The sequence below is a fragment of the Chelonia mydas genome, chromosome 8 (genome assembly GCF_015237465.2).
Source record: "Chelonia mydas isolate rCheMyd1 chromosome 8, rCheMyd1.pri.v2, whole genome shotgun sequence".
Taxonomy (NCBI): Eukaryota; Metazoa; Chordata; order Testudines; family Cheloniidae; genus Chelonia; species Chelonia mydas.
In genome coordinates, this window is record NC_057854.1 from 46,048,184 (window position 1) to 46,070,344 (window position 22,161).

Consider the following 22,161-nt stretch of genomic DNA (forward strand, 5'->3'; position numbering starts at 1 on the left):
TGAAATGAATATTGGCATCTTTCCCCGTGTGGTATGGGCAAAGCCAGAGCAGAATCTAAAAGGGTTGACATTAACAAAAATATTGTATTTGCCAAATTACTCATTTGGAAATTTTTCGACATTTGCCCTTGTTTGTGTAAAGTTGCCCATGTTTTGCAAGATGTTTTGCAACACCATGCTCTGGGTGTTCGCCAGAGGCTGGGAGTGGATAACGGGGAATGGATCACTCAATGATTGCCTGTTCTGTTCATTCCCCCTGCAGCACCTGGCATTGGCCACTATCGAAAGACAGGATACTGGGCTAGATGGACCATTGGTCTGACCCAGTCTGGCCATTCTTATTTAAGATTGGGGCTATGGTGCTTTCTTATACTGTAAGCTCTTTAGGGTTTACAGTCCCCATCTTTCTGTGCTGTGTTTATACAGTGCCTAGCACAATGGGATCCTGGGTTATGACTGGTCTCTTAGGTGCTACCACTAAACAAATAATAGTTGCATATAAATAGTATGGATTGCCTTGTTTAAAATAGTCTGGTTGAGAAACAAGAAGATCATAAACACTGGGTGAGGGAGGAGAAAGCAGATGGTGCATGCAATGTGCATATTTTTTTGTCTATTTAAGAACAGTTGCATTTCTTTATATTGAGAGCCAGAAAGGCCTAGTGGACTGAGCATAGGGCTGGAAGCCAGCAATATCAGAGTGCTAATCTAAGTTTTACCTTATGTGATGGCCACTGGCAAATCACTTCACTATATGTCAGTTTTCCATTTGTAAGAGAGATACGTACATAATTACCAAAAATCAAAATTGCTCACATGCATAGGTTTTGAAAAATCAGGCCTATGTTTGCACATGTATATATTTGTGCTTCTGAGATTTTAAAATGAACCCGTTTCAGTACTGCCAATCACAACAGTTCAAAGATCATGAGCCAGGCTCCCAAAAATCCTGAGTTTGCTTACAAATCATGATATAGATAGATAGATATAGTTCTTTGTCTACAGGTTTGTGAGCCTTTAGGATGCCCTCAGATCAGTTTCAAGCTTTTCTCTGCAACCTAGAAACTTTGTTTTTAAGTGAAAGCTGAAAGTCTCACCTAATCACATGCATCCAGGAACTGGAGCTTTAAGAAAAACACCAGCTACTGTGAGACTTTTGATAAAATTGCAAGAGTTTAGTTATCCGAATGCAAATAAACAAAATATACTATGCAGCTTTCAATAATCCCCAAAGGAAACTTTACCAAACTGCTGCAACACACAAAACTCTCTTCCTTACTGTGCATAAATGTGGGAAATTTCAGGCCAAACATGATTTGTTTGTTGTTTGGGATTATTTTTTATTTACACCCTGAGCATTTTTTAACAGAAGGCCTGCACAGATCAGAGATGGTAGCTTAGTGGCTGATATATCAGGTTTTTTACTTATGATTCGCTGAAATCACCAGGTTAAATGCCCAGGACTTCTTCTCAGCCCTTCATCCATCCAAGGCAGATAAATTGAGTTCCTTCACTTTACTCTGCAGGTAGGAGACCTGGATCTGGAGAGGTGCAGGTCTGGCAGACACCCAATGCTTCAAGGAAGAGTAGGTGTTTGTCCGAGCATCTTTGCCCCTGCGGTCTGTCTGCAATGGGGATGTTTTCTAAGCAGTTTTTAAAATGGCTCCCAGCGTTGCTGACTCTCACAATTTTATCACAAGTCTTGTAATATTTGGTGTTTTCCCTCAAGCCCTAGTTCCTGGAGACAAGCGATTGCATGAGAACCTCTCAGTTTTCATTAAAAGATACTCCCTAGCCCTCATGGTTGTGGAGAAAAGCTGGAAAATGTGACCCAAGTGTAACCTAGAGTCTCAAAACAGAAAGGCAAAGAAAAAGAGCCCCAACTTTATTATTTATGAAAGTCTCATGATTTTTTTCTTGCATGGTGTCAAGTATCAGAGGGATGGGCCGTGTTAGTCTGTATCCACAAAAACAACAAGGAGTCCGGTCATAGGCCCCAACTTCTGCTGGCACCGGTGGGTGCTTGACCCCCACTCTGCCCCGGCCCCGCCCCAACTCCACCCCTGCCCTGCCCCCATTCCAACTCCTTCCCCAAATCCCTGCCCTGGCCCCGCCTCTTCCCCTGAGCACACCACGTTCCCGCTGCGCGTCCCTCCCTCCTGGAGCTTGTTATGCTGTGAAACACCAGTTTCGCGGCAGGAAGCGCTGGGAGGTAGGCAGAGGAGCGGGGATGCAGCGTGCTCAGGGGAGGAGGCGGAGGTGAGGTGGGGGGTGGGGAGGGGAGCTTGGCCGCTGGTGGGTGCAGAGCACCCACTAATTTTTCCCCGTGGGTGCTCCAGCCCCGGAGCATCCATGGAGTTATAGAATCATAGAATCATAGAATCTCAGGGTTGGAAGGGACCTCAGGAGGTCATCGAGTCCAACCCCCTGCTCAAAGCAGGACCGATCCCCAATTAAATCATCCCAGCCAGGGCTTTGTCAAGCCTGACCTTAAAAACTTCTAAGGAAGGAGATTCCACCACCTCCCTAGATAACGCATTCCAGTGTTTCACCACCCTCCTAGTGAGAAAGTTTTTCCTAATATCCAACCTAAATCTCCCCCACTGCAACTTGAGACCATTACTCCTTGTTCTGTCATCTGCTACCACTGAGAAGAGTCTAGAGCCATCCTCTTTGGAACCCCCTTTCAGGTAGTTGAAAGCAGCTATCAAATCCCCCCTCATTCTTCTCTTCTGAAGACTAAACATCCCCAGTTCCCTCAGCCTCTCCTCATAAGTCATGTGTTCCAGTCTCCTAATCATTTTTGTTGCCCTCCGCTGGACTCTTTCCAATTTTTCCACATCCTTCTTGTAGTGTGGGGCCCAAAACTGGACACAGTACTCCAGATGAGGCCTCACCAGTGTCGAATAGAGGGGAACGATCACGTCCCTCGATCTGCTGGCAATGCCCCTACTTATACATCCCAAAATGCCATTGGCCTTCTTGGCAACAAGGGCACACTGTTGACTCATATCCAGCTTCTTGTCCACTGTAACCCCCCGGTCCTTTTCTGCAGAACTGCTGCCTAGCCATTCGGTCCCTAGTCTGTAGCGGTGCATTGGATTTTTCCATCCTAGGTGCAGGACTCTGCATTTGTCCTTGTTGAACTTCATCAGATTTCTTTTGGCCCAATCCTCCAATTTGTCTAGGTCCCTCTGTATCCTATCCCTACCCTCCAGCGTATCTACCTCTCCTCCCTGTTTAGGGTCATCTGCAAACTTGCTGAGGATGCAATCCACACCATCCTCCAGATCATTTATGAAGATATTGAACAAAACCGGCCCCAGGACCGACCCTTGGGGCACTCCACTTGATACCGGCTGCCAACTAGATATGGAGCTATTGATCACTACCCGTTGAGCCCGACAATCTAGCCAGCTTTCTATCCACCTTATAGTCCATTCGTCCAGCCCATACTTCTTTAACTTGCTGGCAAGAATACTGTGGGAGACAGTGTCAAAAGCTTTGCTAAAGTCAAGGAACAACACGTCCACTGCTTTCCCTTCATCCACAGAACCAGTTATCTCGTCATAGAAGGCAATTAGATTAGTCAGGCATGACTTGCCCTTGGTGAATCCATGCTGACCGTTCCTGATCACTTTCCTCTCCTCTAAGTGCTTCAGAATTGAGGACCTGCTCCATGATTTTTCCAGGGACTGAGGTGAGGCTGACTGGCCTGTAGTTCCCAGGATCCTCCTTCTTCCCCTTTTTAAAGATGGGCACTACATTAGCCTGTTTCCAGTCATCCGGGACTTCCCCCGATCGCCATGAGTTTTCAAAGATAATGGCCAATGGCTCTGCAATCGCATCCGCCAACTCTTTTAGCACTCTTGGATGCAATGCATCCGGCCCCATGGACTTGTGCACGTCCAGCTTTTCTAAATAGTCCCGAACCACTTCTTTCTCCACAGAGGGCTGGTCACCTCCTCCCCATGCAATGCTGCCCAGTGCAGCAGTCTGGGAGCTGACCTTGTTCGTGAAGACAGAGGCAAAAAAAGCATTGAGTACATTAGCTTTTTCCACATCCTCTGTCACTAGGTTGCCTCCCTCATTCAGTAAGGGGTCCACACTTTCCTTGACTTTCTTCTTGTTGCTAATATACCTGAAGAAACCCTTCTTGTTACTCTTAACATCTCTTGCTAGCTGCAACTCCAGGTGTGATTTGGCCTTCCTGATTTCATTCCTGCATGCCCGAGCAATATTTTTATACTCATCCCTGGTCATTTGTCCAATCTTCCACTTCTTGTAAGCTTCTTTTTTGTATTTAAGATCAGCAAGGATTTCACTGTTAAGCCAAGCTGGTTGCCTGCCATATTTACTATTCTTTCTACACATCGGGATGGTTTGTCCCTGTAACCTCAATAAGGATTCTTTAAAATACAGCCAACTCTCCTATGAGGCTGGTGGCACCTTAAAGATTAACATTTATTTGGGCATAAACTTTTGGGGTTAAAAACCCCACTTCTTCCATGCATCTGAAGAAGTGGGTTTTTTACCCACGAAAGTTTTTGCCCAAATAAATCTGTTAGTCTTTAAGGTGCCACCGGACTCCTCGTTGTTTTCATTATTTTTTTTGCCAATCATGAGCTTTTTGGTGCCTGACTTATGACTGTTGGATGCTTGAGGTTGGGCATACCGGGTGCAACTTATACTGATCACAGCCATGGATCTGGTGCTAAGCAGTTTAAGGCGGCCTGGGCTGTTTATACTGAAACCAGTTCAGTATAAACAGGTCAGGATGCCTCCACATAGGGTGTGAAAAACAGGGACACTTTTTTGGGTGGCAGGGGTGGGTCTAGTTGCCTATATAAGGCAAAGCCTCTAATAATGGGACATCTGGTCATCCTATCTCCACACCAGGTCAGTCCTATGAGAGAACCAGGGTAGCTGAACTGGTCTTCACTTCACACCAGTTCTGCCCCTAGATGCTGGTGTCATGTGCTAGCCCCCTGCCTGACCCACAGGGGGAACTTGTGGCTGGTGCAGCCTGGGTGGGGGACCCTGGGGCAGGGAAGCTGCTGCAGAGACTCAGCCCGGGAGCTCGCCCGGCCTTGACAGGGATGGCCATCAGTGTCTCCTCCCTGCCTCCAGGAGGCGATGTGCAGGCCCCGCTCCTCCAGTCTAGTTCTGCACAGGCAGCGAGGAATCAGTCCCGCGGCGACGACGCGGCCTGTGGTCTCGCTGCGCCTGCGCGCTAGGGAGAGCTGCACGGGCTGGGCACTGTGTGCGGGCGGGGCTGGCGCTGCTCTCACCCTGGTAACAGCGGCCGCTGCGGAGCCGCCCCCGGCCCGGCACCCCCGCGGCACTATGCAGGGGGAGGACGCCAGATACCTCAAGAGGTACCGCCCGCCCCGCGCCGGAGGCCTGTGTCAGGCCGGGGCAGCACCCGAGTGGGGCGGGTGGGGTTCGGGGGGATGGGGTCTGGATGGGGGATGGGTGGGGTTGGGGAGGAGGTTTGGGGTGGGTGGGATTTGGGAGATGGGTGGGGTTAGGGGAGGAGGTTCGGGGGGATGGCGTCTAGATGGGGGATGGGTGGGGTTAGGGGAGGAGGTTTGGGGGATGGGGTCTGGTTGGGTGGGGCCGGGCGGGGGTTAGGAGGGGTGGCTGGGGTTAAGGGTAGAGGTGGGTTGGGTGGGGTGGATGGGTGCGGTTATGGGGAGGTTCAGTTTGGTTGGGTAGGGGGTGGATGGGTGCGGTTATGGGGAGGTTCAATTTGGATGGGTGGGTCAAGGGGGGAGGTTAGGTTGGATTGGGGGGGTGGATGGCTGGGGTTAAGGGTCAAGGTTGGGTTGGGTGGGGATGGATAGGAGGGATGGCTGGGGTTGTGGGGGGATGTTCGGTTGTGTTTGGAGCGTATAGCTGGGCGTGCACTGTACGGGTGAGGCGTAGATAAGGAGGGATGGCTGGGGATCACTGAGCAGGTGGGATGTCAGAGTAGCAAGGTAGGTAAAGGAAAGGGCTCTGGTGGGGAAGGGTGGATCTGAGGGATTGAATGGATGGGCTTTTGGGGAGGGATGGAGTGATGAGTGGATGATTATCTGCTGACACCATTGTTTAATGATGAAGCTGCCCCAGTTAGAGATTAGGGTCCATCTAGTCCAGTATCCTGTCTTTCAGTGATGTCTATTACCAGCTGCTTCAGAGGAAAATGCAAGCAGCCCCAAGAACAGTTATAGAATATTCTGCCCATGGAAAGTTTCTTCTTAACCTCTGTCAGTTAGTGGCTGGTTTACCCAATAAGCATGAGCCCTTATTATTTTTTCCTAGCTATGTAACTCTGGATTTTCTCATTATCCATCATTTTTTTTGAACCCTTCTGAGCTGCTGGTGATCTCCCGCTCTCCCTCTTTCTGCTTATCTTCTGCACTGTTCAGCAGCCTTTGCAGAGGTTTGATTGGATATGTTGGGACACCCCAGTCATGTGCAGAGTTCTGTCACTCCCTTGTTGCTTAGATTGTTTACTTGCATATGTCAAATGATTACGATCCTTGATTTTAAAAATGCACTGAAAACTACCAGTGATTTCTGATGGCCATTGATTCTGCTGTGAAGATATGATCATAGCTGAAAACTGAGTGGTCATCTGGTGTTATAGTTGCAATGGCCATCTCAAAGTAGTACCTATCTTAATGTGTATATTCTATGCAGACCACTTTTGTGATCTTGGAGGAATTTTTTTTTCCAGTGTTTTCAGCAGCAGACTTTAAATTTTTATGTTCTAGAGAAACTGCTGAAACAAACCCAGTGCCCTGTTTGTCATGGCTCTGGGCAGATGTGCAAGCATAGCTCTCCTCTGATTTCTTTTTCTCTTGTCATCCTTCATGGAGACTCCCACCCCAACATTCTGTCTGGCTCACAGTTATAAGTTGTTAGTGTATAGGGGGATCACAAGAATTTGTAGCCTTGCATATGCACAAAAGTTGCACCAGTTTAACAAAATTAGATTTTAAAAAATGGATTTAAACTAGAGTAAATCCCAATGTGGATGCTCTTAATTCAGTTGACACTAGAGCTAAATCGGTGCAAGCTTTGTGTGTAGACAAGACTTTGCTCTTTTAAGCTTTAATAGAGATTCTTGTCAATTTCAAGAACCAAGCAGGCAAGCGAAGTGAAGGGACAGCATGGCACAGCTGCATACCAGCAACCTGGCACAATCTGTCCTTCAAGCCTTGACGATCATCCAACATTTAGATTTTTTTTTCAAGTAGATGGATGGTTGCAAAACTTAATAAGAATAGAAATGTTTCATTTATTTAAAAAACAAAAACATTTCCTTTGTGGCACTGGAGACCCATATACTACATTTGTTCTCGTGGATAGTAAATGTTGATAAATGCAAAGAAATGTGTAAAGCTTATTTAGTGCTTTTCAGCTGTAATCTCAAAGCATATCTCAAAGTTTAGGCTTTGAGATGAGGAAACTGAGGTACAGGTGATAGAGCAACTTCCCTCTCAGTGACTGAGCCTGAGTAGCTTGTTGGACATTGGGCAAGGGGAAGAAAATGGCCCCCAGGCCACAGAAGACAGGCTACTCTAGCCTGATAAGTAGATCATGGCCTGTGACCCATTATGTGGTCCATGGCACAAAGGAAGAAAAGCAGAGGATCTCCACAACAGTAGGCCCTGTGCTCACCCATGATTCCACCTTACATAGAGGCAGGTTCCATGAGGAAAAAAACTTGAAGGCAGTACTAAAACTCATTGTGGGTCAGCTAATTTGGGCAGGCTTGCTCTTCAACCTATTCATAAATATTATCAAGTTTGACAATTAAAACAGTTTTGACTCTGCATAGAATATTTAATTAATTTCTCTGCATGTAAGCCTGGTGGAAATGGATTTGGAAGAAAATGAAAAAGCTGGCTTCCTTTGATGGTCATCCTACTACTAAGGCCTTTATCCTTAAATTTTGTGAGATTGTGTAACTAAAGATTATGTAGACATGCACACAGTTAAAACATCATGAGTAACCTTAACAAATTTACTAGGTGAGCCTTATTACAAATTCCTTCTAACCTCCAAAAAGTAGACCTTGAGTGAAGCAGTCCGACAAATTACAATTCCTCTCTCAAACTCCCTCACTCAAGCCCTAATACCTTAAGGTGTTGAGCACCCTCAGTTCCCACTGATTATAACAGGAGCTGAGGATGCTTAGTCTCTCATAAGATCAAGCTCACAGAGCTTTCCTGAAATAGCCTCTTACCAAAAATCTGTAGATATATTGAAACAGGTTTGGACTTACTTGATTTATATCTCATGGTGGTGGTGGTGAATTTTAAAAATCAGCCAAGCCCAGTAATCAAAATGATCCTGAGACACTGAAGTTTCAGGCTCTGGAAAAATAGGTACGGTAGAGGCCTGTGCTCCAGCAGAAGGGATTTGTGAGTTCTTGTAGAAACAACTTGGTTGGAGTTCTTCATTCTTTTTTTTCTTTTTGGGGGGGAAGGGGGGTAGTGCTTCAGTTCACTGTTTTGTTGACAAAACATTGTAGTGTAGACAAGGCCTAAGACATCTCTTATCCTATCACCAGGATCTGTGGGAAAGATTCCTTTAGAGAGAGATGAGTAACTGCTAATTGCTAATGGCATCAGTCTCTGGGGAAGCTGAGGATTAGGAATGCAGACTTTCAAAACATGGGCATATTTAGGCAATTAAACCCCTTTTCTGAGACTATGACTTCCATAAGAGGCTTATCTTTCTGATTCAATGATTGATCCCTCTTAGTTTTGGATAGTATAGCCAGGGGTCGGCAACCTTTGAGAAGTGCTGTGCTGAGTCTTCATTTATTCACTTTAATTTAAGGTTTTGCATGCCAGGAATAGATTTTAACGTTTTTTAGAAGGTCTCTCTCTATAAGTCTATATATTATATAACTAAACTATTGTTGTATGTAAAGTAAACAAGGTTTTCAAAATGTTTAAGAAGCTTCATTTAAAATTAAATTAAAATGCTGATCTTATGCTGCCAGCCTGGTGTTCCATTCACCTAGGCTGGCAGCAGGCTGAGTGGGGCCTGCGGCCGGGACCGCAGCTGGCAAGGGGCCGGCAGCCAGAAACCCAGACCAGCAGCGGGCTGAGCGGGGCTGATGGCCGGGACTCCAGACCAGCAGTGGGCTGAGCGGCTCAGCCCGTTGTCACTCAGCCTGCTGCCAGTCTGGGGTTCTGTCCGCCGGCTCCTGCCAGCCAGGGTCCCGGCTTCCAGCCCTGCTCAGCCCGCTGCTGGTCTGGGGTTCCGTCTGCCAGCTCCTGCCAGCTAGGGTCCCAGCTGCCGGCCCCGCTCAGCCCGCTGCCGGTCTGGGATCCCGGCCCTGCCCACACAGATTGGGTATCTACCTTCTCCCTGGTTCTAGACCATTCTCTTCCTCTCTCTCTACACTGAGCTGAGGGTGGGAGTGCACTGAGCACAGAGCTGGGGGTGAAGGATCAGGCTGGGGGTTGGGGTGTAGGCCCAGGAGCTAGAATGAGGGAGGGGGCTCAGGGTTGGGGCAGGAGGATTGGGTGTGAAGTGCTCACTAGGGCAGCTCCCATTTGGTGCAGGTGGGAGTGTGTGTGTGGTGGGGAGGGGGGAGTGCAGGAGCTCCCGTTTGGTGCTCAGGGTGATGGTGGGAATGTGCGGGGTGCAAGAGTCAGGGCATGGGGTGTGGGGGGGGGCTGAGTGTGTGCGGGGTGCTGGAGTCAGGGCTGGGGTTGTGGGGGCATGTAGGGATCAGGGCAGGAGGCTGGGGTGTGTAGGGGTCAGGGAAGAGGGCTGGGGGTGTGTGTGCGGGTGTAGGGGTCAGGGCAGAGGGCTGGGGGTGTGTGAGGGGGTGCAGGGGTCAGCGCAGGGGGCTGGAGTGCTTGAGGAGAGTGCAGGGGTCAGGGCAGGGGGCTGGGGTGTTTGTGGGGGGTGCATGGGTCAGGGCAGAGGGCTGGGGGTGTGGGCTAGGGTCCTGGGGGTGCTCCCAGCCCCCTGCCCAGAGCGGCTCACGGCAGGGGGCTGGAGGGGATATGCCCTGATTCCACCCCCCCTTTCCCAAGGCCCCGTCCCGACCTCTTTTTCACCTCCTCTCCGGAGCAGCCGGCTCTGCTTCTCCCCCTCCCTTGCAAGGGCCATCAGCTGATCATCGGCAGGGTGGAAGAGGAGGAGGGGCAGGAACCCAGCACCACGGCAGAAGAGGCGGGGGAGGGGGGACCTTGCCTGCGCTGCAGCAGCAGCCGGCAGGACCCAGCTTCTTCACCCTGCCCCCGTGGGGGGTGGAGAAGAGCAGGCCGGGGTGGACAAGATTTTTAATGGCATGCTGCTGCCTGCCAGGATCCCGGCAGCCGGCCTATCTCAGCCCGCAGCCAGCCTGAGTTCACGTGCCATAGGTTGCCGACCCCTGGTATAGGCTTTATCTAGGCAGGCAGGAGCTTTGAAAGTCAAAGGTACATTCTCCTTAATTACTTAATTTCTCTTGTAACTGAGATACCGTTCTTGGTATTTTTGGACGTACCAAGGTGGATTTCATTTAAATTATGATTTAAATCACTAGTCAGGAAGACGTGATTTAATCATGGATTTCTACATAAAAGTGTATTCTTGTTGGTTGTTATAACCTCAATACATATTCTTCACAACTCCGAGATAGATGTATGTTTCATTTTTAGAAGGTACGCACTGTACATTTTTTAAGTGATTTCTTTTGAAAACTTTTCAGATTAGTTTTACAGCTATTTCAGAAAATGAATGACTGTTTGGTTATTTCATTTACCAAAGGTAATTGAAGCAGATATTTGTGAAGTCATTGGGAGATAAACTATCTCCAATTCAAAAGGTTAATCATTATCATTAGGAGGATTTTCTTGCCATGCTGTATTAGGAGATCACCAGACAGACATTTAAATTATTTTATTTAACTAAACCAACAACATTATGTATTCTGGATTTTTTTCTTCAACAGCAAACATATAATATTTTAAGAAAACAAGCATATGAATTTTTGAAGTTAATTAAACATTCAAGTTTTTTAAAGTCAGGTTTGTTTTTGTTAAAATTGTTTTTAACTAAAATAGTTAAATGAAATTAAAAAAACAAAAAAAACAAATTAAATCGATTTAATGTCAGCCAGGTCAACATGAGAAACTTAAAATATTGGCTTCTGCAGCTAACTCAGTCATCTTCACCTTCATTTTCCTGTTTGTTCATAATCTGGAAAAGAAAAACAAGCTTTCCTGCTTTTTCAGGTCCCAAACGATTTCTCAATTTGGAATGAATTAGTCCAAAGGAAGAAAATATTCTTCTTACACTGGCAGAAGAAGCTATTGCTGTTAAGTGAGATTATCACTTCAATCGTCTCTGAATCCAAGTGTTTAAGTGACTTCCGTCAGTTCACTGGTGCGACTTTCTTTAAAACATCATCAGCAAACATATATTTCTTGAATGGTTCACCCTTAGCTCTGAAGTTTATTATAGTTGACATCATGGGGGATGATTGCTGGATGTCCACGTCCTAGCCAACTCCTCTTCTTCAGCAGCTCAGATTTGACCCTGATACCGAGTATTGAGAATATTTGCAAGAAAATGAGATGGAGAGAGTGCTTGTCCCATTCTTTTTTTTTTAATGCTTGTAATTTAACTCTGTCATTGCATATTTCTCTTTTTAAGATCTCATTCAGTTTATTCCAAATTTCAACAGCGTCAGCAATAAAATAGCTATTTCCCTGCATTTTATTCAAGGCTACAGAAATGGGCTTCAGGGTACTCGGCATGTGTTCAACATTTCTCTTAAGCCCAATGTTGAGAACTTTGGCTGTGACAGTGCCATCTATTTGTTCACGATTTTGTTCACAAACTGTCATCAGGTTAGGCCAGTTCTTGATATAGTGCTCAAAACAGTCCAGTACTGAGTTCTATAGCACGTCTTGTGGGAGAGTTAGCTTGGTTCCTCCCACTTTTTTCAGAGCAGCTGCTGTAAAGTGGTTGTTACCGAAGTGTTTTGCAATTTCAACAACATTAGCCTTTATTTCTGGAACATTGAAGTCTTTGGCTAGGAGGTGCATCAAATGTGCACTGCAACTGTATGTTGTTAGCTTGGGACTCCTAAATAATTTCTTCTCACCTTGGATATATTTGCAGCATTGTCTGTGACCAAGCTGCATACCAGACATTTGAATTTTTTTTCGCAGTTTGTTATAGCTTTTACTGCTACTTCTTGTAAGTATTCTGCTGTGTGTGCGTTTCCTGATGTATCAATTGTTTCTGTAAGGAAGACATTCCCTTCTGTTGTCACACAAGCACATACAACAGGATCATTGTGGACATTGCTCCACCCATCAAGACTCAGGTTAACAATTTTACCCTCTAGACCTTTTGCACACTGCTCAATTTCTCTTTCATACACTTTATCCAGCAATTTGCCTGCGACATCTGCTCTGTTGGGTGGACTGTATCCTGGTTTTAATGACTGAACAATGTTAATGAAGTCTGGGTTCTCAATCATACAGAAAGGAGAGTTTGTTGCATAAACAAACTGGGCAATTCTTTCATCAATTACCTCTTTTTGTAATCTGCTGGTTCTTATCACAAATTTATCTATGGTTGTTTCTGGATGGTGGAGATTTTTTTTCTTTTCACTACAGGTGATATACTGTGGCTATGTGACATACATGATGTGACTGAAACACTATCATTGGCAGATAACTCTGAAACTATAGAAAATGATGGTGATCTTGAAAGTGGAATGTCTTCAGAATTCTGTATGTTGAGGATGGATTGTCCTAAACAAAATAAGTTAGTGCAGTTATTTCAGTATTATTACCATACTGCTCATTTAGTATTACTCATTACATTGACTGACACTCAGTACTACTTTAAAGGTGAAATTGTAAAACGAAGATCTGCCTATTTCAGCTATTCATTTTTTATCACAACTGTATCTAAAATGATAGTACCATAGAGTAGCAACTATATTTTTTGCTCAAACATGAGAATTCAAGAATAGTCCAGAAGGAAGACAGGCAGTCCTTAAGAAAAGTATGAAATAGAAACGTTTACCAACCTGAAGATCCTGCATGTTCAGACATGTTCCCTTCATCGTCTTCAACGCAGCTTCTTCCTGAGAAGGAACACTTCTCAGGATGTTGTTTCATTCGGGCAACCAGGCCTTGCATTTCTTCATTGCACTCTTTGCATTTTGCACGCATGCCTGTCTTACCCACAAGTAGGGAAACTTCATTAAAATATTCCCAAACTGGGTCTCTTTTACAGCCGGCTGCCATTATAGGTTTTCCCTTCTAGTGAGAGAATGGTATGGTAGATCTCAAATCAATGAAGGCTACACTCAGAAAGACCTCAAGACTTCTGGAATATGCTATTCAAACAGTTTTACTTTTGTTTCTACCGCCTGTCCCTCCCTTCTCACATTTATCTCCAGACTTCTTCTCCTTGTCCAGATCTATTCCACGCCAAACAATCTTCTATTCATTGAACTTTTTGAAATTTTGCACTTTTAGAGAGAGGTAAGGGATTGACTCTGTGTACACACATTTGCAAAGAGAGAATAGGGTTGAGGTCTGTTATTTCTCACCTCTCTATATTATGTATTTATTTAAAAACATTTTTGCTGTTAACCTCTGGAGACACAAATCCACAGTTTGAGAACTGCAAAACTAAGCATCTCTGATGGTATCTTCTAGACTGAGCACTGAGTCCCATTGGGTAGATAGAAAGATTAACCTAAATAATCTATACAGAAGCCCCTGGAACCCAGAAGGTGGGTCCCTAATCCATGAACTATTGGAACTCATTTACAAAACTTTTTGTAAAGATTACATGAATATATTGTCTCATACTATAGAATTAGAATTTATAATCCCTATTCCATGATGAGATATCTTTGAGCTATAATGTATCTTAATTAAAACCATCTTTAGGTAGGTTTTTTCCTCAAAAAGCATTTTATCAAAAAAATCCGATTTTAAATAAAAAAATCCAATTTTTTTTTAAATCATTGATTTTTAGCCACCCTGGCACATACTAGAGCCAATAGACATAGAGATGCCTCTTGTGCTAAGATTTGTATGTAAGTTGAAGGAACGTGGGAGAGACCATGTGCTAATGCAAAGAGGACCAAGACTGGGTTTATGCTATGTAGGTAGAATCTGTCTCAGTCATACAAACTGTTTGATCAGAGATGTCCAATTCACATTGAGCTGTTTTCCCAGATATTTCTTGGGCTTCTCATTTAGTCAGTGATGAATTTGTTTTTCTGCCTTGCAGGAAGGTGAAAGGAGGTAACATAGATGTACACCCCTCCGAAAAGGCCCTTATTGTTCATTATGAAGTGGAAGCAACTATTCTTGGAGAAATGGGGGACCCCATGTTGGGGGAGCGCAAGGAGTGTCAAAAAATGTAAGTTCCTGGCACACTCTTGGGGTTATTTCTTAAAGTTAAAATTTCCTGGATTTCTAGGCTGAGTTCTTAAAATTACTGTTCTATTATATTATTTCCTTTGTTACTGAAACTTTTTCAAACTTCAAAACATTTCATTAAATTAGTATTAAGTCTGAGAATAACATATATGCATAGTTGTTTGCAGTGTTGTAGCATATATTCATTGTAGTATTAAACTTTAGTTTTTATATAGTGTTTTCCATCTGTATATTTCAAGGTACTTTGTAAAGGAAAATAATTATCATTCTCCCCATCTTATGTATGGGGAAACTGAAGCAGGGAGAATAGGCGCCGACTCCGTGGGTGCTCCAGGGCTGAAGCATCCACAGGGAAAAATTGGTGGGTGCGGAGCACCCACCGGCAGCAACCCAGCTCAGCTCCGCCTCCTCCCCTGAGCGAGCCAACGCGTCCTGCTTCTCCCGCCTCCCTTCCAGTGCTTGTGCCACGAAACAGCTGTTTCACACGGCAAGCCTGGGAGGGAGAGGGGAGGAGGGGGAACGAGGCACACTTGGGGAAGAGGCGGGGCCAGGGTGGGGATATGGGGAGGGATCCAATAGGGGCAGGGAGGGATCCAATAGGGGCAAGGAGGGGGCGGAGTTGGGGCCATGGGGGTGCGAGCACCCACTGGCACCAAGAAAAGTTGGCGCCTGTGGCAGGGAGAAGTGAAGTTACTTGCTCACGGTCACACAGTGGTCAATGGCACAGCTTGGGATAAAACCCAGATCATCTGATGCCTACTCTGGTGCTCTATCCTTTGGGGTACACTGCATCCCTTATTTGGAGGATGTGTATGTCCAGTTGATGTTAGCAATTTCATTGTTGTCTGCATTTTCTTTATACAGGGCACAGTTGTTGTGCCCTCTGTAGTTAAGGTTGCCTAAGCATTTCTGTTGTAAAAGGCCCTTTTCCAGTAACTTCCTCAGACTTTCACCTTGAAGGTGAAACTTTGCAGGTCTGCTTTTTGCCTGAGGGCGAATTTTTTTTTTTTTTTTAAAAAGATCGAGCATATGTGTCTGAATGTAGGGGTTCTTTTTTAAGAACAAGGAACGGGGGAAAAAAACCATTTCCATTGCATAAAAAATCTGCAAAATCTGTAGTATTTTCTTAACACACTAAAAATGTTTGTCTTGTTTACAATGAATCCATGCTATTCCATCCAGGACTCAACAGAAATCTTTTTATTCCACCTCCTGGTCTGTGCTTACAGATATCTGCTCTGGCTTACTCTCTGTCACTAGTGTGATCTGTGATTGAGTCCTTTATGGTAAAGTAGACTTCTCTCTCTGGCTGTCCTAATGTGAAGAACTTCAAAAAGATCTCACAAAACTAAGTGATTGGGCAACAAAATGGCAAATGAAATTTAATGTGGATAAATGTAAAGTAATGCATATTGGAAAAAATAACCCCAACTATACGTACAATATGACGGGGGCTAATTTAGCTACAACTAATCAGGAAAGAGATCTTGGAGTCATCGTGGATAGTTCTCTGAAGAGGTCCACGCAGTGTGCAGCGGCAGTCAAAAAAGCAAACAGTATGTTAGGAATCATTAAAAAAGGGATAGAGAATAAGACGGAGAATATCTTCTTGCCCTTATATAAATCCGTGGTATGCCCACATCTTGAATACTGCATACAAATGTGGTCTCCTCATCTCAAAAAAGATATAGTGGCATTAGAAGAGGTTCAGAGAAGGGCAACTAAAATGATTAGGGGGTTGGAACAGGTCCCTTATGAGGAGAGATTAAAGAGGTTAGGACTTTTCAGCTTGGAAAAGAGGAGACTAAGGGGGGGGACATGATGGAGGTATATAAAATCATGAGTGGTGTGGAGAAAGTGAATAAGGAAAAATTATTTACTTGTTCTCATAATATAAGAACTAGGGGCCGCCAAATGAAATTAATGGGCAGCAGGTTTAAAACAAATAAAAGGAAGTTCTTCTTCACTCAGCGCACAGTGAACGTGTGGAACTCCTTGCCTGAGGAGGTTGTGAAGGCTAGGACTATAACAGGATTTAAAAGAGAACTAGATAAATTCGTGGAGGTTAAGTCCATTAATGGCTATTAGCCAGGATGGGTAAGGAATGGTGTCCCTAGCCTCTGTTTGACAGAGGGTGGAGATGGATGGCAGGAGAGAGATCACTTGATCATTGCCTGTTAGGTTTGCTCCCTCTGGGGCACCTGGTGCTGGCCACTGTCGGCAGACAGGATACTGGGCTGGATGGACCTTTGGTCTGATCCAGTATGGCCATTCTTATGTTCTTAGGTTGTAATGCAGTGTGAGGAAACTCTTGCACAATCAATACTGACAGCAGATTTTATTTCTGACAGGTATTTTTTCTATGCTATACTCTGGGAGTTTCATATTAATAAAGGATAGTTACCTTTAGAGAACTTTTTTGGAAATAGATCACTGACTCCTTATTTGCTGCTGTGTCTTGACTAGATATTAGGCATTTGCTAATGCAGCCATCTCTAAAGCTGTTGTTTGATCAGCTGGTGAGAAATGGTCCTATCCTATTAAGTCTATTTGACAGACAGTTGCTTGCTGTCCTGAACTCCAGGGTGCCACTGCTTTCTGATCTTGGTTGTTCCAAACTGTAGCATGAGCATCAGATGTCTGTAGATCATCTCTGCCTTGACAAACTCACGACTATAAAAGTTTAAATCGAAGTATTGAAGATACAAAAATCCTACATCAACTGGGGAGAAAACGATCTGAACTGTGTCTTGCAGTATTCGGCTGAAGAGTCTTAATGCAAACACAGACGTTGCTTCCCTGGCTCGAAAGGTGGTGGAAGAATGCAAGCTCATTCACCCCTCCAAGCTAGCGGAAGTGGAGCAGCTGCTGTACTACCTGCAGAACCGCAGAGATGCCTCTTCCGGGAAAGGTAAGCAAGAGAGAGAACAGGGTGAATGGGGAGCTGGAATGTAGCAGCTATAGCGATACTCTGTAGTTTGGGGGTTCTAATTCAGATGCTACTTTCCCTGATACTCAGAAACCTGAGGAGAGAAGGGGAGTGTGTGTTTTGTGCCGTACCCAGAAGAATTGACAGAATCGTGTGGGGAAAGAGTTGTCATTTTGATGATCTAAGTACATTTTGAATTTTGATTAGTCAAACTTAATATTGATGCTTCTCTTTCAATTTTTGTGTCTCGGTTATAGTTTTCTGTTCTAAATGGTGAAATGATTATTTCAGATAGTGCTGTAAAGACAACGATGGAATTATTTCCATGAAAATTACAACCTCTTCTTCTCTTTTCTGTTACAACCAGTTAATAGGATAGATGCTTTCAAATGTCTTTATTTGGAAGCTGTGGTTCAATGCCTGTTAAATTGCAGAGCCAACAGGTTCTTTATAGTACTATGAGTCCTCACTTTGTCTACTGACAGAGCTGTACTGTTACACCCTAGCTTTATTTAAACCTCTGTTTAACATCCGGTTCAGGGGCCTTCAGTCCTGAGGCACTTTGAAATTTAATAAGGTTAAAAGAATTCTAGCATTTTCAGATTTGTCTCTTGGTAAGACACAAAGAAGGCAAAAATCCTGGAGAAATTTCCACTCCAGTCCTGGATTCCTTTTCAAAGTAGTTAATTGTTAGGGGCTTGCAGGCATACATCTACCAACCCATGTTCTGGAACAGAAGGTATAAAAGTTTCCAATCCCCAGCAATCTCCTATGTGATTGCAAACCCAGCTCTTTCGTTATATAGGCACAATTATAGGTTAGGTTTTCTTAACTCTTTTCTGCTGTGTTCTTTTGTGGCTACTTTTTAGTGGAATGCGTAGTTCTTAGTGCAAAAGCAAAAATACTGGGCTGTGCTAGTTCATAATTTTTTCCTTATTCCTGTCTAAAGAAAACCTGAAATTACATTATTTTTAAATTGTACCTTTCTGCCTGTTACATATATTAGAAATGTAGATCTTGTCTACCCATTATATATTGGAAAATTCTGTAGGTGGGTGACCTGAGAATTAATACTTTATGACATCATGGATTCAAAGGAAGCAAAACCTGATTAATTGAGAGAGGAGCTGATTTTTTATTCAGACTGTTTAAAACTCTCTTGTTTTCCTCTTGGTCTTATTACTAGGCATTTAGCTCAAATGCCTAGTAAACAATAGGAAGAAAAGCTTTTTTTGGATAAATATTCAACACTCCATCTCTTCAACTAAGGCTTGTGAGAATGCCCAGTCCTTTTCTCTGGCTCCTCCAATAGAGAGTGGCAGCAAAAAAACCAGCCACTTGACATTAGATATGATATGCTATTATTAGGACCCTACCATATTCACAGCCATGAAATACACGTCACGGACCATGAAATCTGGTCTTTTGTGTGCTTTTACCCATACTATACAGATTTCACGGGGGAGACCAGCGTTTCTCAAATTGGGGGTCCTGACCCAAAAGGGAGTTGCAAGGGGTTTGCAGTATTGCCACCCTTACTTGTGCATTGCCTTCAGAGCTGGGTGGCCGGAGAGCAGCAACTGTTGGCCATGTGCCCAGCTCTGAAGGCAGTGCCCTGCCAGCAGCAGCACAGAAGTAAGGGTGGCAATACCATACCATGCCTTAGTCTGCACTGCTGCTTTCGGAGCTGGGTGGCTGGAGAGGGTGGCAATGCCATACCATGCCATCCTTACTTCTGTGCTGCTGCTGGCGGCAGCTCTGCCTTCAGCGGTGCAGAAGTAAGGATAGCAGTACAACAACCCCCCGCCCCCCTACAATGACCTTGTGACTCCCCTCCCCCTTCAGGATCCCTATAATTACAACACTGTGAAATTTCATATTTAAATAGCTGAAATCATGAAATTTAAGGTTTTAAAAATCCTACAACCATGAAATTGACCAAAATGAACCATGAATTTGGTAAGGCCCTAGCTATGATAAAAAAACAAACAAACAAGCAGCGAACTTTTCTTGAAACAAACACACACCTTCCCGCATCTCCTAAAAAAACTCAAACTTTTCAGGCCTTTATCATAAAGAAGCAGAATAGACCCATGCCCAATGTTTTACCATTTGTCAGTTACCTTTAATGTTTATTTGGATGCTTTTTTATGTATAGAATTTTGGACCTACCCACAGGCACTCCTGCCATACCACCGCATGAGCCAGAACACAGGGTTTAAAAGTGCTCTTCCTGCTCCACAGAGATGTCTATTTTGGACCAATATGTTGCATGCTTGAGAGCTGGTCGCTCCGTAAAAGGGTTCAACAGCCTTTACACGCAGGCCTTGATGAGAACGAAGCCATAGCCTCAACGCCTTCCCCAGAGAAAGTCAGAAACTTTCACTATGTCTGTACATCACAAACTTTTCTTGTCAGCAACAAAAATCCTAGAATGCTTTACTTTTAACTGTTTGGTCACTTCCACCCTTTACCATCATGCACACTTCTTAGGAAATGCTGAATCAAGGCCTACAAAGTTCTGATTAGACAAATAGCTTACTGAAAGCAATTGTTTTCCACCCTTGTGGCGTACATACCAACAGAATTTGTCATGTAAGTATGTGTCACTAAGTCTGACCTAAGCTTTCTGGTGGCCCTCTGCACAGAGGAAAATTTAATCCTGAAGGTCCGATCCCACATTATAGTGAGGGTATCCATGATCTTGTAATCATGTGATGATACTCTGTTCTAAGGCACGTATATGTAAGGGGGCTTAACTCTGAATTTTCCAGTTCTTATGCAGTTAAAAATGTTAAGCTTCTAAAGATGGATTCATTAAAAAAAACAAAACACCCCAAACTTTTAAAAAAAAAACTTGCAGTACATTATTCTGAGTGTCAAAAAGTCATGGCGAAATTTTCTCCTTGGCTCCTTCTTGCTCTGGCTACAGAGCTGAGCAAAAACAACACTTGAGCTTTGTTATATACAGTACTTAGATTGTAAGCTCTGTGGGGTGGGGATCCTCTTTGTTCTATGTTTGGGGCTCCTAGATACTAGGATAATACTGACTATGCTATTGTCAATGAATATGCACAACATTAATTATAACCATGTCTTTTATCGCTATAGAAAAGAAAGAGAAATCTAGTAAACCGAAGGATCCACCACCTTTTGAAGGAATGGAGGTAGGAATCAAGCTAGAATTTAAAGGAAGCTAAATATGAAGACCTTTACTCTTATAGGACTGTTTTATATTAAAAGGAAAAAATATAGATGCAAAGCCGATGAGTAAAATATTGAAGAATTTTTTATTAAAGACCTTGGTTTAAAAATATGAAATAATAAAATAAAAGTCCTCTCCATAAGTGGTAAAATCCTTGCACATTTGTCTTTGAGTTATATACTTAGAGGGTCATATGAGTGAGATTCCGGAACATGGGGCTAGACATGACGAAGCTGCTACTTAGCGTCAATTGTTTTTGTAATTAAATCTCCTTGTGTGTTCTGGGCATTCAGTAGCAATGGTTCTGTACATGGTGTTTGGTTTTTATTATCGTTTACATCTTAAGACTTAGCTACACACTCCTTCCTGCTTTGTCTGCAAAGTAACACCTTTTTTTTTTTTTGGCTGCATGTTGAGCGGGTTCCTTTTTCTCTGTGTCAGAGTCCAGCTATGTCTTTGATGCTTTCAGATTGATGAAGTAGCCAATATCAATGACATGGATGAGTACATTGAGTTACTGTATGAGGATATTCCTGATAAGGTGCGTGGCTCTGCCCTTATCTTACAACTCGCCAGGAACCCTGATAATTTGGAAGAATTGCTGCTCAATGGTAACTTCCAAATCCTCTCATAAAGTTATGCTGTTTTTTTCCATATCTGTGGAGCTTTCTGTCCACTCCCACATCTTTCATTTGGGATGGGATGGGGTTCTAGTATTAGTTTGCTCTTAGAGCAAAGTAGGGCGAGGATACATTTACTGGTTATATCTCAACAGTGCCGTAGCACCCAAAATGTGCTAGGTGCAGGGTATGTGGGGGGAGGAGGAGAATGGAGAGAGAGTTATAGAGGAAGGCATTCCTTGCCCCCAAAAAGCTTACCCTCTATAAAGCAACACATTATATAAAGCAAGATCTGAGTTAAGGGTTTGTGGTGGTGATGCTCTTTTTCCCTTGTCCTCTCTCCAGCCATCCCTTCTCTCCTCTGGTGCCTCAGCCAAACTGTTTCACCATTGATACCCCAGTGTGTCCTCTCCAACTGGCCCACCCCATGTCATAAAATAGGATTAGTCTGAGAGATGGATGCAAAAAACATTAGGCAGTCAAATGGTGGCCATGTTAATCATAGAATCATAGAATATCAGGGTTGGGATGGACCTCAGTAGGTCATCTAGTCCAACCCCCTGCTCAAAGCAGGACCGATCCCCAATTTTTGCCCCATATCCCTAAATGGCCCCCTCAAGGATTGAACTCACAACCATGGGTTTAGCAGGCCAAAGCTCAAACCACTGAGCTATCCCTCCCCCCATGAAAGTGTCTGAAGGCTGAGGTCACTCTGGTGGCAGGGGCCTACATGGCCTCACCTCCTCCTTGCACTAATTGGCAGATTCTGCTGCTTGAAAGAATGCAGTGAAAGGTGTGTTTAATCTGTTTAGCTCAAGCGGGTCAGAGAGAAAGAGGCGCTACACACGTTCATCTAAATCTTGTTTGTTTTTTTTAGAAACTGCACTGGGTGCATTAGCCAGAGTGCTGAGAGAAGACTGGAAACAAAGTGTGGAACTTGCTACTAATATTATTTATATTTTCTTTTGCTTTTCAAGGTAAGTG

General features: G+C 44.1%; 1 protein-coding gene across 5 annotated transcripts in view; it reads left to right on the forward strand.

The window, feature by feature from the left end:
- The first annotated feature begins 5,099 nt into the window (after positions 1 to 5,099).
- KIFAP3 (kinesin associated protein 3) overlaps positions 5,100 to 22,161 on the forward strand; it is a 124,781-nt gene continuing 107,719 nt past the window's right edge. The window contains exons 1-6 of one of the 5 annotated variants that reach the window (XM_037907272.2): positions 5,100 to 5,378; positions 14,272 to 14,403; positions 17,180 to 17,334; positions 20,464 to 20,519; positions 21,027 to 21,168; positions 22,055 to 22,154. In XM_037907272.2, the coding sequence (XP_037763200.2) occupies positions 5,137 to 5,378; positions 14,272 to 14,403; positions 17,180 to 17,334; positions 20,464 to 20,519; positions 21,027 to 21,168; positions 22,055 to 22,154 (827 nt within the window). In that variant the 5' untranslated portion in view covers positions 5,100 to 5,136. Of the gene's footprint in view, positions 5,379 to 5,960; positions 5,982 to 12,638; positions 12,784 to 14,271; positions 14,404 to 17,179; positions 17,335 to 20,463; positions 20,520 to 21,026; positions 21,169 to 22,054; positions 22,155 to 22,161 lie in introns of those variants that run through there. The other 4 variants (XM_043521339.1, XM_043521340.1, XM_037907270.2 and 1 more) reach the window with 4 other exon arrangements.